This window comes from Lissotriton helveticus, chromosome 1_2, assembly GCF_964261635.1.
Source record: "Lissotriton helveticus chromosome 1_2, aLisHel1.1, whole genome shotgun sequence".
Classification (NCBI taxonomy): Eukaryota; Metazoa; Chordata; class Amphibia; order Caudata; family Salamandridae; genus Lissotriton; species Lissotriton helveticus.
The window spans coordinates 218,801,651-218,817,481 of NC_136058.1; the positions used below are offsets into that span (position 1 = coordinate 218,801,651).

General features: G+C 47.6%; 1 protein-coding gene and 1 long non-coding RNA gene across 2 annotated transcripts in view; one reads left to right on the plus strand and one right to left on the minus strand.

The window, feature by feature from the left end:
- The first annotated feature begins 1,130 nt into the window (after positions 1 to 1,130).
- LOC144799877 (uncharacterized) overlaps positions 1,131 to 15,831 on the plus strand; it is a 218,991-nt gene continuing 204,290 nt past the window's right edge. Inside the window, exon 1 of the long non-coding RNA XR_013603892.1 lies at positions 1,131 to 1,247. This is a non-coding gene — a long non-coding RNA (uncharacterized LOC144799877). The remainder of the gene's footprint in view (positions 1,248 to 15,831) is intronic.
- LOC144799871 (cytochrome P450 4B1-like) overlaps positions 6,135 to 15,831 on the minus strand; it is a 444,500-nt gene continuing 434,803 nt past the window's right edge. The window contains exon 12 of the mRNA XM_078671469.1: positions 6,135 to 6,418. Within this exon, the coding sequence (XP_078527595.1) occupies positions 6,250 to 6,418 (169 nt within the window). The 3' untranslated portion in view covers positions 6,135 to 6,249. The remainder of the gene's footprint in view (positions 6,419 to 15,831) is intronic.

Here is a 15,831-nt window from a genome sequence, read left to right on the forward strand (position 1 = left end):
TCTGTCTGAAACTTCCAAAGGAAAACGCCAGAGGCAATTACCACCATGCAGGGTCTGCTGAAGTCCCATGCTTGGCTGTGTCCCAAGCGTATTCCCATCAAACCAAGGCATTCCTTGCAAATCCAGTGGGTGCCTTGTGCTTCATTTAGCAACACCAAGGTATAGATTGAGACCTCATCGGCGAATATGGCTGAAGGTGAGGTACGAGTAAATCCGGGCACACAGGTACAATCTTCAGCACCGGCTGCCTCAGAACAAGCAACTGGCAGCACTGTCTTTCTGTGCTTCCACAATGACTATGCGAGGTATTAAAAAGGTCTGTTCACTGCAGCAAATGGCTACGAGAAATGTTGTGACTACCAGCACTTTTTATCTCTAGTTCTTCAAAACATGTCCTGAATCACATTTTTTCTGTTATTGTTTCAACTTTCCCCGAGTGCTTGAAGCTTTCCCTCTAAATTGACTTTTTTAAAGAAAGCATGGTCTTCTGAAAAAAGCATGAAAGAGTTTTCAATTTTATAAACAGAATATTTTATAAGTAACTACTTACTCTAAAGAGTATATATATATTTTTTAATGACACTATAGATTTTTCCTGTCTCCACAGAGTCTATAGTAATTTTACATATTTTAACAGCTGCAATTTTTTTCAGCTCATAAAACTCTCATGCAACTACCTGCCAATTATATGCAAGTGCCTATTTTAGTCACGTAGTTAGCTTTTAATGGGTTATTAACTCTTGTCCATAGATTGGAGTGGGTGTTATAAACGAAATTGAGGCCTTAACATAGGTACTGTCTCAGAGGCACAAATCCTTTGTGTCACAGAGACAAGCAGGCCCTTTCACAGAGACAGGCAGGCCCTTTGACCTAGATTAGCCCTCATTTCACAATAACGAGCAACAGAGAGTGCCCCCTTATCTGATCACTGTGTGCTCTGTGCACAGAAGACGGTTCATCCTAAATACGTAATCTCCATGTCCAACAGTGACTAACCTACGTCACAACAAATTCTTGGAAACAGACCAAGAACACATCTTCCTCTGACCAACATTACGTCAATCCAAGACACCGATCCACTATAAGTATACCTCCCTTTGCCCAAGCAAACCAGAGGAGACAGAGACTTCCAGGGGGACACTCTGCCCGAGGCACTGCAACCTGCGTCATGCCACAGCTCCAGCTGGCAGAGGTCCATCACCCATCTGTGGGTGTCCAGCTCAAGATCAGGATGAAGTCCTACAAAGGTAAAGGGGTTAGACTAACTCCTAGGGGGATTCTTGGCTCTCTAAGACCTACACACATGCTAGGTACACTTAGGTACATCTAGTTAGGCATCATAGGAGTATAGGCTTTATCTTAATGCATTCTGTATTTCATGTATTCGTTTATTACTATTGCAAAATGGTAGAACTATACAAAGCCTTTTTATTTAACTGCACTGCTGGCCATAATTCTCTGCTACTGTCCAACAGTTGTCGCAGCACATATAACCAGTACTAGAATAACAACTGTGCAATACATTTTATTGTAAACACACCGACTGTTTCATCTATGTACTTCTCTGAGATGAGTGACTGAATGAAAAGTAGTATATTGTTTCCATGATCCTGAGGGATGTGGGTTTTATGTTATGTGGTTGCCAGAAGCTATTCCCTTCTTGTCTTCAAGACGTTTCTAGTGGCCTCTGAGCTAGCTGGTACACAGTAATTAGGTTTAATATACATGATAGGGGCAAACAGACCTCAGTCCTATGCCAAGCCTATCGTGTATGTTATTCCAATGCGCAGAACCTATAAGGGATATAGGAACTACACTACAAGGTTGCCCCAGCACAGGCTGCAGACAGTGTGAAACATCATCTGTGCTCAATTGACGTACTCTGCGAGGTATTACAAAGGCCGTCTACTGCGGAAGAAAGCAACGAAAATGTTGCGTCTACGAGCCACGACACAAACATTTGACTCATTTGTCGCGTGCTGGAAGAAAATTTGCCTTTTATAAAAAGAAGCTCAATTTGGGAACTCACAAAACAAAATTTACATTCCTTTCATTTTTTGGCCATACATGGCTTTCTAATGCTTATAGTGGTTTGGACTATAACTACAGACACTTTGGAGCTATGGCTTGCAAACAATTTTCTTTTAACATTTTTAGGTTTTTTAGAAAGTTTTAGACATTTTAGCAAAACAAATGTTATGAAATTTGAGCATACCTATATCTAGTTAGGCTAGTAGTACAGTAATAAGTTACAAATGTTGTCCAGTCAGAAGTGGAGTGGGTGTTATATTCCATATAGGTACCCTATATAGGTGCAGGTAACATTGCAACCTTTCACCTATATTCTTCCCTACATTACATACATAACGGTTCTTAGGGACTGACCTTTTAGCTAGATACAACACTGCATTCAGAACGCGGGTTATTCTCTAGTTTTAATCTCATACATTTTGCATGAGGTTTCTTGGAAGCTCAGCAGGACTACCATCTCCTGTATAATACCTCTGTATAAAGTTTAGGCCTGATATCATCCTTTAGGCTGACACAGTAACACAGCAAGGCAGGACCCTTGGGGAGACCTATGGGTATATATACATCACATCTTGCTTAGAAGGACAGAGGAGAACGAGACTTCCCGGCTGACACACTGACCAGAGACTCGGAGGTTCTTGCATGTAGACCCTCTAACTCGCATTGGTCTAACGTCCCTCGCGGGGTGTCCAACTCGAGACCAGGACGGGGTCGCATATTCTCTCATTCTCAGGTAATGGGGTTGACTAGATCCTAAAGGGATGGGATTCTTGGCATAACACCTACACAGATGCTAGGTACATTTAGGTTGATCTAGTTAGGGAGACATCGTAGGAGTACGCACTTTTATCATGTATTCTATGTACTTGTATATATTCATGATTACAGCAAAATGGTAGAACCGTACCATCCTTTTACTTTCATAGTACTTCTAATCATATATCTCTGCTACTGTCTAATGGTTGTTGCAGCTCATCTATTCTACACTAGAATAACAACTGTTCAATACATTCTTATTGACAAACGCCCAGTATGGCTATTCTATGTATCTCTGAGACAAACTAAGTGAGCACGAGTGACTGAGCGAAAGGTAGTATATTGTTTCCACGATTCTGAGGGATCAGGGTTATCATGTTCTGAGGTTGCCAAGAACTATTCTCTCCCCAATAGGAGGAGATTCTAGTGGTACTGTGAGCAAGCTGATACAGACAGGCTAATATACCCGGTGGAGGCACACGGAATCAGTCTGCCACCAATCCCACAGTTTATGTTATCCAAATGCGCAGATCCTGTATAGGTTATATAGAAACTACACAACAGTGGTTGGATCTGAAACCAGTATTTGATGAGGTGTCTGTTGATAATTTTCTCTACAATCTTGAGCAGGTATGGCAGCAGGGAGATCGGTATGTAGCTGCCGAGCACTGAAGGGTCCGGTAGAGGGTTTGTTCAGCAATGGGAGGCCGTTTGCACGTTTCCAAGCACTCGGAAGGTCACAGGAAAGGTGGAGGAATTTAGAATAGGAGGGAACATGGGGCTGATGGGTTGGAGTCCTCTGGTGGGGAAGGGTCTGATGGAGTTCCTGAGTGGATGGTGTTCCGGGTGGCAGTTTCTTCTGTGGTGATGATAGGCCATGTGGTTAGCATTAGTGCTTTGGATATGATTGGTAGGTCTGTCAGGTCTGGTTATGGGCTGAAGCTTCTGTAAATGGTGGTGATTTTGCTGCTGAATATTTAAGAGAGATTGTTACAGAGGTCAAGCGAGAGGGTGAATGAAATGGAGGTGGCCAAAGGCAAGGTGAAATCTTTCACAATCAGTGAAGATTTCTTTGCTTCTGTTGGGGTTGACATTGATGCAGTCCGCTGGAGTGGTGAATTTGGTGGCCTGGATCATTTGCTGTTAGTGTCTTAGGGCGACTGAGCATGATCCTATCTTCATTCTCTTGGCTCATTCTCCTTTTTTTTGCTCCAGTTGTTTGCAGTGGTTATTCATTAGGCTGAGTTTCTTTGTGTACAAACTGGACTGGAATCTGGATCTTGTATTGCAGTGTTTAAAGGAGGCCAGGGAGTCGGTGCCGGTGGTGATCCAACTGTTGAAATTCTTAAGGCTTCTGGGATGCTGTTGCTGTGTTCGGTCGGTAGATGTTGCGAGCGGGTCTCCATCCCTTGTAAGTGATATGGTGCCAGTTTTGGTGGGCTGGTCTGGTGCTGGTGCATGTGCACTGGACGGGACAAGGATGCTGCACTTGACAATGGGATGGTCTAGGGGACTAGTATGGGCTTGTTGACTCGAATTTTGTAGAAGTCGGTAGAAATAGGGTCAGGAGGTGTCCGATAGGTTCTTTAATCGTTGGGTGAGTCCCTTGCTTCTTAGGTCTGCAATGAGTGCTCTTGAGTTTGGGACGGTGTGGTCTTCCTGGTGGAAGTTCAGGTCTCTGAATAGGATGTAATTACTAGCATTAAGGGCAAGTGGTGCAGCAAAGTCCATGATGGTGTCGGTGAAGTTGGTTCATGGTCCTGGTGGTCTTAAGATGAGTGCTGCTTAGGATGAAGTTGGCTTTGACACAGACCTTGAATGAAAGGTGTTCCATTTTGGAGGATTATGCTTCCAAAGATGTGGTGCAGGTGATGGTGTTTTTGTGGATGAAGGCAATCCCGGCTCCGTCTTGGGAAGTCTGTCTACAATCTTATAGCTGGGGGAGATGGCTGTGGCAATGTCAGTCGCTTATGCAAGGTTCAGCCAGGTTTCCAAGAAGAAAAGAATGTCTGGGGCACTGTCATGCAGCAGGAACAAGATCTCTAAGCCCTGTTTGGTGAGTGAGCGGTGGATGAGAAGCACGCATGCTTGTGTAGAGTGTTGTATGGATAGTTGTAGGACTGTGGCTGTTGGTTGTGGTTAAGTGCATGAAAACTTGCAGGAAGCACAGGAGAATTCTCCCTCAGTGATGCGTGGTGTGATGAGGCAGAAGCATGTGGAGCAGCAGCTGGAGTTAAAGGCGTGGAGGTTCACATGATGGTATCAGTGGGAGGTTAGAGGTCCACGTTTCTTGGCACTGGGAGTGGTCCAAGTGCTGAGGCAGCTATTTTGTAGGTCCTGGGAGAGGAGTGGCGTTACTTCCTGTGCAAATGGAAACTAATCGTCTTGCTTGGCTTCTGTTTTTTAACGACAGTTTTAGCGGGAAACCAGTGATGTCACTTCCTGTACAGATGGATGGCAGGAAATCAAGTGATATCATTTCCTAAGAAGAATCAGGCCCAGCCATTTTTTAAATATTTTCTTTCAGATATTTAGTTGACTAGTCGCTCAAACAAAGTGATTTAAGAAAAGGTATGCAGATGTGTGACGTATTATTCCCCTCAAGTTCACCTGTCTTAAGGCCGCAGTATTCAGATTCCTGAGAGGAATTCAATCACAGGAAGCGAGTGTCCTTTCTTTGCCTTGTCTGTGGATGTACAGAGCTCTCACAAAAGGTCAAACAAAGGTCCACAAGCTACTGCAGATTTTAGAAATCCAAAGAAAGAATCCGCAAACCCTAAAAAAACACAGAGCCTGCAGGGGCATGATGCTGTGAGGGTTGGTCATCTGCTGCAGGTTCAGACAGGGCCAACGACCAACATCCACTTTGCACAGCAAAGCAAAATGGAGAGCTGCAGCAGGCTAGCTAAAGGTCAGGCTTAGAAGCCAACCCTTATGGCTCTGAGCTGTGGACCTGTACTGTGGTGGTTGGACACCTGCAGCGGGTTGGGCATGGTGCCTGGGTTTGCACCTGATGTTTGTTCGTTGAAAGGGGCATGTGCAAAGTTTTTTTTCTGGCTAAAGTCACTAAAGCGGCATTTCAATATTGTCATGCCTGTGTGAAGGGGACAAGCCTTGGAAAACCTCCAAGGCAACGCGTTAACTCCCCATATTAAGCAGAAAAGGCTTTTAAAAGAAAATGCCTGATTTTGAAGTTCCAAATAGTCTCCTGCTCATATTGTCATATCATACTATCATTGAGGCAGAAGAATGAACATACTGATCCAACATAAAGTAGGGCTGGCTGTGTGTCTCTCTGCGACAGTGATGTGGAAAATGTTCCAAAACCACATATGATGAATAAACAATCTCGCATTTTATTCAATAATATTGATCAAAAGACTTTCAAGAAGTTGAAGAGATAACAGTGCTGACTTTCAAGCAACTGAAGAGGTAACAGTGCTGACAGCTGGTGCCAAATCTTCAGTAAATTTTCTTCAAGAAAACATGGATGCCATTCTTAGACCGGAGGACTACTTGAGATATCATAATGGGAGGTTTGGATTCATCAGGCAGAATTTCAAACCGGAGCAGGGTCAAGGCAAGAGCGACTTTCATCTCGTTCATGGCAAAGTTCTGTCCAATGCAATTCCTAGGAAATTAAAATACAACAGCATTATCGTTTTAATCAAGCAAAATATTTACTATAGAGTTCGCACACAAGTTGAAAAAAGAATTGTGGCATACTGTGAAAACATTTTGTTTTAGCAGCCTATCCCATAACCTATAGTTTTTCAAAGAAATTATTAATTATAAAAACAATAAGGACAATATTCTACATTGGATCAAACGTCATCATTTTGGTAATAAGATCAGTGGGAAGGTTCTTTCACTTTTTTCTTGACAATGGTTACCTTTTAGATGGTGCAAAGGCTCAGTGAAACGATAGACACTTTGCTACACATATAAAATGGGGTCCACACACACACACACCAAACACAGAGAATCGGGGAAGGTGAAGCGCAGCAGCTTCTACCTCAATTAGACAAAATCCAAGCATTTATTTCATAAGCACAAGTTTATATATTTCTGTGTGACTACAACTCAGCAGACCTTATACCACTCATATCCCTTGAAAATATTTTGGAATATGTAATAGTTTTAGACCTTGAGTTCCTTGTAGAACAGGCGGTATTTGTCACACCCTTTAAATACTGACTCCCAGGAGATTGGAATTTAACAGGTGTGATAAATAGCAGCTATTTGACGTTTTTGCATTTTGTGCAAAAATCGGTATATCTCAGTATATGTATCGACAGATATGACCTGTCCTAACCCACTCGTAAAAGAGGCTGTAGGGATTCATGCTGTATGTATAACTGAAATCATATTCCACAGAACATGAATGCTGTAATTGTAATGTACCAAAGGTGGGTGGGTGCAGTATGTTTGAGGACATTTACAGATATGATTGGTGCTTGCAGGCACTAAGCGATACCAAAGGGGATGATGGACGGAGCGTTGGAGCAAATCAAACACTCATCCCCAGTCAACTGATCTGGGTTTAATCCATCATCATTCTTTAGCTCACTCCACCACCCCAGTTCAGACATGGCCATATGCAAATCAGTCTGACCCTGTGCCTCATGGGAACAGTCCAGCCCGAACTGCCAAGCCATGTCTTCCCTGGACCAGAAACAAGCATCCTGGGACCGGGTTCTGGCTAATCAGCCGTCATCAGCCAGGCTAGCTTGAATCTTGTGCCAAAGTGAGCAAGGGACCCATGTCTGGGCATACCCTGCCAACTTAGGGTGAACAAAGCGATACCAAAAGGATGATGGACCGAGCATTGGAGCAAATCAAACACTCAACCCCAGTCAACTGATCTGGGTTTAATCCATCATCATTCTTTAGCTCACTCCACCACCCCAGTTCAGACATGGCCATACGCAAATCAGTCTGACCCTGTGCCTCATGGGAACAGTCCAGCCCGAACTACCAGGCCATGTCTTTCCTGGACCGGAAACAAGCATCCTGGGACCAGTTTCTGGGTAATCAGCCGTCATCAGCCAGGCTAGCTTGAATCCAGTGCCAAAGTGAGCAAGGGACCCACGTCTGGGCATACCCTGCCAACTTCGGGCGAACAAAGCGATACCAAAGGGGATGATGGACGGAGCATTGGAGCAAATCAAACACCCCCAGTCCACTGATCTGGGTTTAATCCATCATCATTCTTTAGTTCACTCCACCACCCCAGTTCAGAAATGGCCATATGTAAATCAGTCTGACTCTGTGCCTCATGGGAACAGTCCAGCCCGACCTGCCAAGCCATGTCTTCGCTGGACCGGAAACAAGCATCCTGGGACCGGTTTCTGGCAAATCAACCGTCATCAGCCAGGCTAGCTTGAATCCAGTGGCAAAGTGAGCAAGGGACCCACGTCTGGGCATACCCTGCCATCTTCAGGCGAACAAAGCGATACCAAAGGGGATGATGGACGGAGCGTTGGAGCAAATCAAACACTCACCCCAGTCAACTGATCTGGATTTAATCCATCATCATTCTTTAGCTCACCCCACCACCCCAGTTCAGACATGGCCATATGCAAATCAGTCTGACCCTGTGCCTCATGGGAACAGTCCAGCCCGAACCAACAGTGCATAAGCAATATAGAAAAACGTACTCTTCATAGATGGTCGCATGAATTGCACAGCAAGGTCGATGTACGGACTTTAAGAGATTGCTAAAAAGATCAGGAGTAGAGGGAAATCATCAAGAAAGAGCAGGGGGGGGTAGGGAGGAGGGGCTTCGCGCGATTCCAAGATGGACGCGTGAGCTAAGAGCTCCCTGGACCCCTTCCACCTCCGGCGACTATCCTGTCATCTATCCTGATTCTGACGACGGATCTTTTTCATTGACGCCCTGCTGATGCCAGCGCTCTTTTCGTGACTTGTTTTGGCCGTCGCACGCTGGACTTACTGCGACCTGAACTTTGAGGCCTACTACGTATGCCAACCGGGGGCTCGAGTCCCCGAGGTACCCAGGTGGCAATCGAACAACAGCGGCTGGTGGGCCACGCCCTCTTCCCTTGGTGTGCTTTCGGTTTCGTTTCTGCTCCTTGTGCCAGCCCACTTCCCGATTGGAGTTCTTACTCTGCAACTGCTGGCCTGGTCTTGTGCTGTGCCCTTGTTTCCTCGCAATTCGGCGCCTGCCGCGACGGAGGCTGTTTTGTCCGAGTTTCGTAATTCCAGTTGGAGTTTCTCCCCGGTCATGACGGGCAGGACAGTGGTCGAGAGACGCAGTGCAAGAGGTTCGTCCCGAGGGGGGGCCACCCAGTCTCAGACCATTGATCGCTTTACTCGACCCAAGGGCTCCCCGGGCGGATCGAGTGGTGCCCTGGAGGAAGCTGGGGACGGTGCTCCTGATGGCGAGGAGCCTACTCTGAAAGACGTGATGGGCGCCATTGCGAGTATTCAATCCAGCATGGGCCAGCAGTATGAAACCCTGGCTGCTAAAATAGACACAGTGGCGGGTGATGTTTCCCTTATCAGAGCGGACCTTGGGAAAACTAACGAGCGTGTCAAATCTCTTGATCTTAAGACCGCTAGTCTGACCACGGATGTCTCTGACCTCCAGACCACGGTCCGTACTCTCCGGACCACTTGTGACCTATTTGCCAATCGGTTGGAGGATTTTGAGGGCCGGGCCAGGCGCAACGTTGGTGTCCCGGAGACTTCTGCCGATAAGCCTGTTGATATCCTGGTGGAGGACCTTGTGTTGAAGCATCTGGCGGCGCAGGGCCTAAGTAAATTTTTTGCGGTCGAAAGGGCCCATCGTGTTCCGGGAGGCAAGCCGAAGCTGGGTGCCGCTCCACGGCCTATTATAGCTAGACTATTTAACTTTCGCGATAGAGACGCTATCCTGCAGGCATCGCGAACCACTGGGCCCATTAAGTTTGAGAACGCCTCCATAAGTTTCTATCCAGATTTCACGCAAGCCGTCCAGAAACAGAGGATGGGCTTTACGGGCGTGAAGAGGCGCCTCAGGGACCTGGGACTGAAGTATGCCATGCTTTTCCCGGCCCGCCTGAGGATCGAACATGCTGAGCGTGCCTTTTTCTTCGACCGCCCTGAGGTGGTGAGTGACTGGTTGGACACTTTACCGAAGCGTACTGATGGCCCGGAAGACTCGAGAGGGGCCGAGGGAGGAGTGGAGGACCAGGAGCAGTGAGTCTACGTTGGCGAGCCGGATTACATCGCAGGGGCTGCCGGACAGTGTTTTGAATATTATGTGACTGCCCGGGGGTGTGAGGGGGTCTGAGGGGTCTTCCTCCTCTGGGGATTTCTTTCTCTTTTTCTGTAGGTTAGTTTAATGGCACGACAGGCACACTGCAAGTTGGGGTGGCTTTTGGGTCTACCGCAGGGGTGCAGGGTGGGGGGTTCGATATTGTTGGGTTCCTTGGGGGTGGGGGGGGCTTTTTTCTTCTTGTTTGATTCGAGGCTGTGCTCTGTTTATCACTTGCTTTCACATGACTGTTTCGAGGTGGGGAGTGCGGTCGGCTTGCTTCAGGGATGGGGGGTAGGGGGCTTAGGGTTTTGAGCTGGAATGTTAATGGTCTTGGGGACAGGATAAAACGTGGGATTGTGCTGCAATACTTGAAGAGGTGCTCCCCGGATGTGGTCCTGCTTCAGGAGACCCATTTGGTGGGCAACACGTGCCACGCTTTGAACAGGAGAGGCTATCGTCTGGTGGCGCACTCCGGCTTCACCTCGGGATCGAGGGGGGCTGGTATCCTGGTCAGGAGTTCCCTTCCCTTGGAGGTGGATACCATACTGTTAGATGATAGGGGTCGCTATGCTGGCGTTACCGGGAGGTGGGAGGGGAAATTGATCTCCATACTGTCTATTTATGTTCCGCCTGGGCTGCAGACTACCACGTTCGCTGACTTGGGCAAGGTCATTCTGGGCCTGCCCGAGGGCTTGCTTGTGCTGGGTGGCGATTTCAATTCAGTGGCAAATGGTGTGAGTGATCGTAGCCCCCCCCGGCTCCTCCCTGCATCGCAGTTGTGGTTGGGGAAATTCCTTGATGCCTTTGGGTTGGCCGATTGTTGGAGGCAGCTGCACCCTGGCCAACTTCAGTATACCTTTCATTCGGGGGCTCACGGAAGTCTCTCGAGACTTGATTATATTGTCGTGCCTATGGTGCAGTTGGCCTCGGTGCGTGAAATCAGACACTTGGCTAGGGGGATCTCGGACCATTCCCCGATATGGTTTCACTTAGACATTTGTTTGGGGACGGGGGGCCGTATCGCCCCGCTCAATCCGTGGCACTTCCAGAACCCTAGACTCAGATCCGAGGTGGTCAAATGTGTGGACTATTACTTTGCAGAAAATGAGGGTTCTGTCTCCTCCCCGGTTTCACTGTGGGAGGCCTACAAGACGGTGATCCGAGGTCAGACCTTGTCCCTTGTGGCCGATGAGAAGCGGCGTAACCAAGAGGAGGTGGTGGTTTGGAATCTGAGATTGCAGTGCTTGAGGGGCGGTTGGAGACTGGAGTGACGCCTGAGATTCTGCGTGTTTTGGCTCTTAAGCAAACTGAATACAGGGCACTTGTGACTGCTGCTGCTGAGGCGATGCATCGCATGCAGCTAGGGCGACTTTATGATGTGGGTGATAAGGCCGGGAAATTGCTTGCGTGGCTGGACAGGAGAGACAGATTGAATCGTGTGGTGCCAGTGATTGAGAGAGATGATGGAGTGCGAGTCGTGGACCCGGTGGAGATAGTTGAGGTGTTTGCTCAGCATTTTCGGGTCGTATATGCCCCGGTTTCGGGCCTCCCAGAGGAGGACTCGTGCTTGTTACTTCGTGACCTTGTGTTGCCCAGTCTCTCGGAGTCAGACGAGGTGTTAATGGAGGCTGATTTTTCCGCCGATGAGGTTGCGCTTGCCATTCGCTCCCTTCGCTCGGGAAAGGCTTCGGGCCCTAATGGTATACCGGTTGAGTTGTATAAATTGTGTCCAGACAAAATGGCGCCGTATTTGTTGCGTATGTTCGTGGCCTCGCGAGATCTTGGTTCTCTTCCCAGGGACCAGAGGCTGGCTTCCATTGTGGTCATTCATAAGGATGGTAAGCCCCGCGAGCGTTGCTCATCGTATCGTCCTATCTCCCTTCTGAATGCTGAACCGAAGATATTGGCAAAATTACTGGCAAATCGACTGGTCACGGTGATCAGCGGACTGGTTCACCCGGATCAGTCCGGTTTTATCCCTCAGCGCAATACTGCTCTCAATCTTCGCAGTCTACATGGCGTCGTTGCGAGGGCGGGATCTCTTCATGAGCCGGCCATCTTGGTTTCTCTCGATGCTTCGATGGCCTTTGACACGGTTGAGTGGCCGTATCTGTGGGCCGCCCTCGCCAAGTTCGGTTTTGGCCCTAAATTCATCACTTGGGTTAAACTCCTGTATGAACAGCCTCTCGCGCAGGTGGTGGTTAATGGCAGAGCCTCGGAGCCCTTCGCTCTCGGGCGTGGCACGAGGCAGGGTTGTCCTTTGTCGCCGTTGTTGTTTGCGCTTGCGCTTGAACCGCTGGCCGCCTGGCTTCGGTGGGAACCCTCTCTGAAAGGTATACGCTGGTCTCCGGATTTCGAAGACCGAGTCTCTCTCTATGCTGATGATATCCTGTTATATTTGACGTCCCCCCGTAAATCGCTGGGAGTTCTTATTGACGTATTGCGCTCTTTTGGCCGCAACTCCGGGTTGGTTATCAATTGGTCTAAATCCTGTATCTTTCCGCTTACTAGTGACCCTCTTTCTCTGCCCCGAATATGTCCGATCCCGGTCTGCACTGATGGTTTTAAATATTTGGGGATTTATATTTCACTTGACCCTGTGCTGCGTTATGATCGGAACTTGCTGCCTCCGCTCGCACGGCTCCGGTCGGACGTTGCGGCGTGGTGCAATCTGCCTCTCTCCCCCTTGGGACGTGCGGCGCTGTTCAAAATGATGTCCCTCCCCCGGTTCCTGTATGCCGTACAAAACACGCTAGATTTGGTGCCGGCTCACTATTTTCGTGAAATAGAGTGCCTCCAGAGGAAGCTGGTGTGGGCTGGTCGGCCCCGTATAGCACTGGCTAAACTCACGCTACCCTGGTATGACGGGGGCATTGCATTACCCGACATACGACGATATTATTGGGCATCCCAGTTGAGTGCCGTGAATCATGCTATGTATGGTCCTGTCCCAAACCCGGCTTTTGAAATGGACCGATGGCTCTTACCTGGGGGGAATTACTACAGGGCATTTTATTCGAGGAGTGCTAGGAGGAACTTGACGGGTCCCACGGCAGTGGCGGTGCGGGTTTGGAGTAGCGCGACCGCGGCTACCGGGTGGTCGGATAGGCTTACCGGGGCGACCCCTTTATTTGCTGCGGAGAGGCTGGGTGAACTATGGACGTCAAAGGGATTCGATAGATGGGACCTCATCGGGATTAGTAAATTGAGCGATCTTTGGGTTAAGGATAGAGTGAAGACCTTTGCGGAACTACAGCAAGAGTATGGTCTGCATGACTCGGAATTTTTTCGATATCTTCAGGTTCGCCATGCCGTTGGGTCGGTTTTTCCGGCCGGTTCTGATGTTCCGGAGAGTTCCCCCCTGGAGGATAGGGTGCTGGACGGTCATGTTCCAGACAGCACTATTTCTCTTATTTACAAAAAACTTATTAATGTTCGGTCGGACTTGCTTGTCCATTTGCGTGGCGCCTGGACTGCCGATGGGCTGGAGCTAGACGATGAGGATTGGCAGGCTGCGGTGTCCTCTCCTAAAGAGGTCGCGATTCCGGCGCGCCTGCGACTTGTTCAGCTGAAAGTCCTGCACCGAGTCTATGTCACTGGTCCCCGACTGATGCGTATGGGTTTTTCTGATGATGGACTGTGTCGGCGGGGTTGTGGTATGCTTGCTACTTTCCTCCATATTGTATGGGAGTGCCCGGTGGTTGAGTCCTTCTGGAGGGGAGTGCATGAAGTGATGAATGAAGTCACGAATGTTCGGCTGCTACCTGAACCTAAGCGCTGTCTATTGAATGTGTGGGAACCGACCGACTGTAATGTTGCTCAGACTCAATGGGTGACTCTGGGCAACATGATCGCGAAGAGGGACATTGCGCAGTTATGGGGGTCTCAGAGGGCACCCTTGGTTTCCGGGTGGGAAGATAACATGGACTGGTGCATGTTCAGAGAGAAAATTGTCTACGTTTCCCGTGGCAGGCCCCGCAAGTGGGGTAGGATATGGAACCAGTGGAATGCATTCCGTGGGGACATTTGTGAACCCCCCCTCGTGGATCCCCCTGATACTCCTTGTTCCCCTTGACTGTACACTTCGGCTCTCACATGTACAGCTATATCGATATTTCCACTTGCTCTGGGCTCCCGTTCTGTCCCTCCCTCCCTGAACCTTCTCCTGTCTACCGTATTGTTTCCGGACCGCTTCTTCCTGCCACATCTGTAATGACCATACTGATCGGAGTGCAGCCTTGTTTCTTTTGTTGTTTGAATGTTATAAAATGAAACCGCTCGTATCCTGTTATTTGGAACTTAACGAATCTCTTACCATGGCTGCCGGACCCCTGGTTGTCGGCTGATGAGCTGTGTATTGTGATATACATGGTGCTGTTTTCTTGGCCGGCCCGAGGGGTTGTAGGCGAGAATCTGTATTTCCATATTTTGTTAAATAGAGGTTTTTTCAAAAAAAAAAAAAAAAAAAGAAAGAGCAGGGGTGCATGGAAGCTTCTATACATTATGGACTGGAAAAAACAGACATAGACTGGCATATGTTGACGGAAAAAGTGATATACAAAGGGAGAGGCTTGCCAAAGAAATCAGGTAAAATCTGGCACATGTGGGATTCCTAGCATGGAAAAGGACCCACATAAAACGTCTAGACACAGGCAGGGGGCATTTTTGAAGATGCTGTTAGGAATGGGGCAGACGAATGATGGGACACTCTGGGGCAGTCGGAGTAGGCATTGTATAGCCTGGGTTATTAACGGATGTAACAGCTTCAGTGCGAGGTCGGTGAAATGTTGTTATATTTTGTTTACAAAACTGGCAATAAAAGATGTTTTAAAAAAACGAGAAAGAGCAGTGATGAGTCGAAGCTCAATAGCTAGAAGTTAACATCGGAGAAAACAGACTTCATGAAATCACTTACTAGAAACATGTGAATTTATATAAATGGCGTCTCCATTGTTCATTTGTGAAGTGTCCTAAATTAATCTTCTCCTGGTTCCTTGAAACTGATATATTATTAATTCCTAAAGTAGCTCCTCAAGAGGTTGTTTTCAATATTGCTTTCATATTACTTGATTGGATTGTCAAGGTCAACATTGTCAGTTTCTTGAATTTTGAAGAGTTCCCTTTAAAGGCTAGAAACATTATGTTATCACTGTGTTGATCCACTCAATAAAGCCATCTTACAGTGGCAATGTCACTCTTAAAGCAATTAGGCATGGTTATCAGTCACAAGAACTCAATGCTCATACCTTCGCAGATTGTTTTGTTCTAGAACATTGATACAGACACGGTGAAGGTATCCCTTTTTTCTCCCCTATTTCAAAATCAAGGTGATGAAGGAAAAGATTTGATTAATGTAAAAGCTGGACACATTTTCTCTTTCATGTCTGGCCAGGACTTTAGCTTTACTGTTAACATCCATTCAGGCCATGCTGAAAACTCCTCAGCATTACAAGGCTTAGCATCTGAAGGCTATCTCTAAACAAAGTAAATACAAAGAAGGAATTGGTTTGGGAGGTTTCATCTTGGAGGTCTGGAATAGAAGTTTTTGTTTGCCAGGTCCCAGCTATTAAGTTAGAGTCCTACGGGTCTAGGAGAAGGGTTTTTAGTCAGGTTTGAGAAAAGGGCGCACAGCTAAGTATTAGGGCAAGAAATGATATATGAGTACCAGTAGGATGTGAGGTGCAAAAAGGTAGAGGGGATAAGCCCTATAGCCCCCCAATGTAGTGACAGCCTAGGCTGCCACTGCGTACAGTACAAGACAAACACCCATGCACACTCTA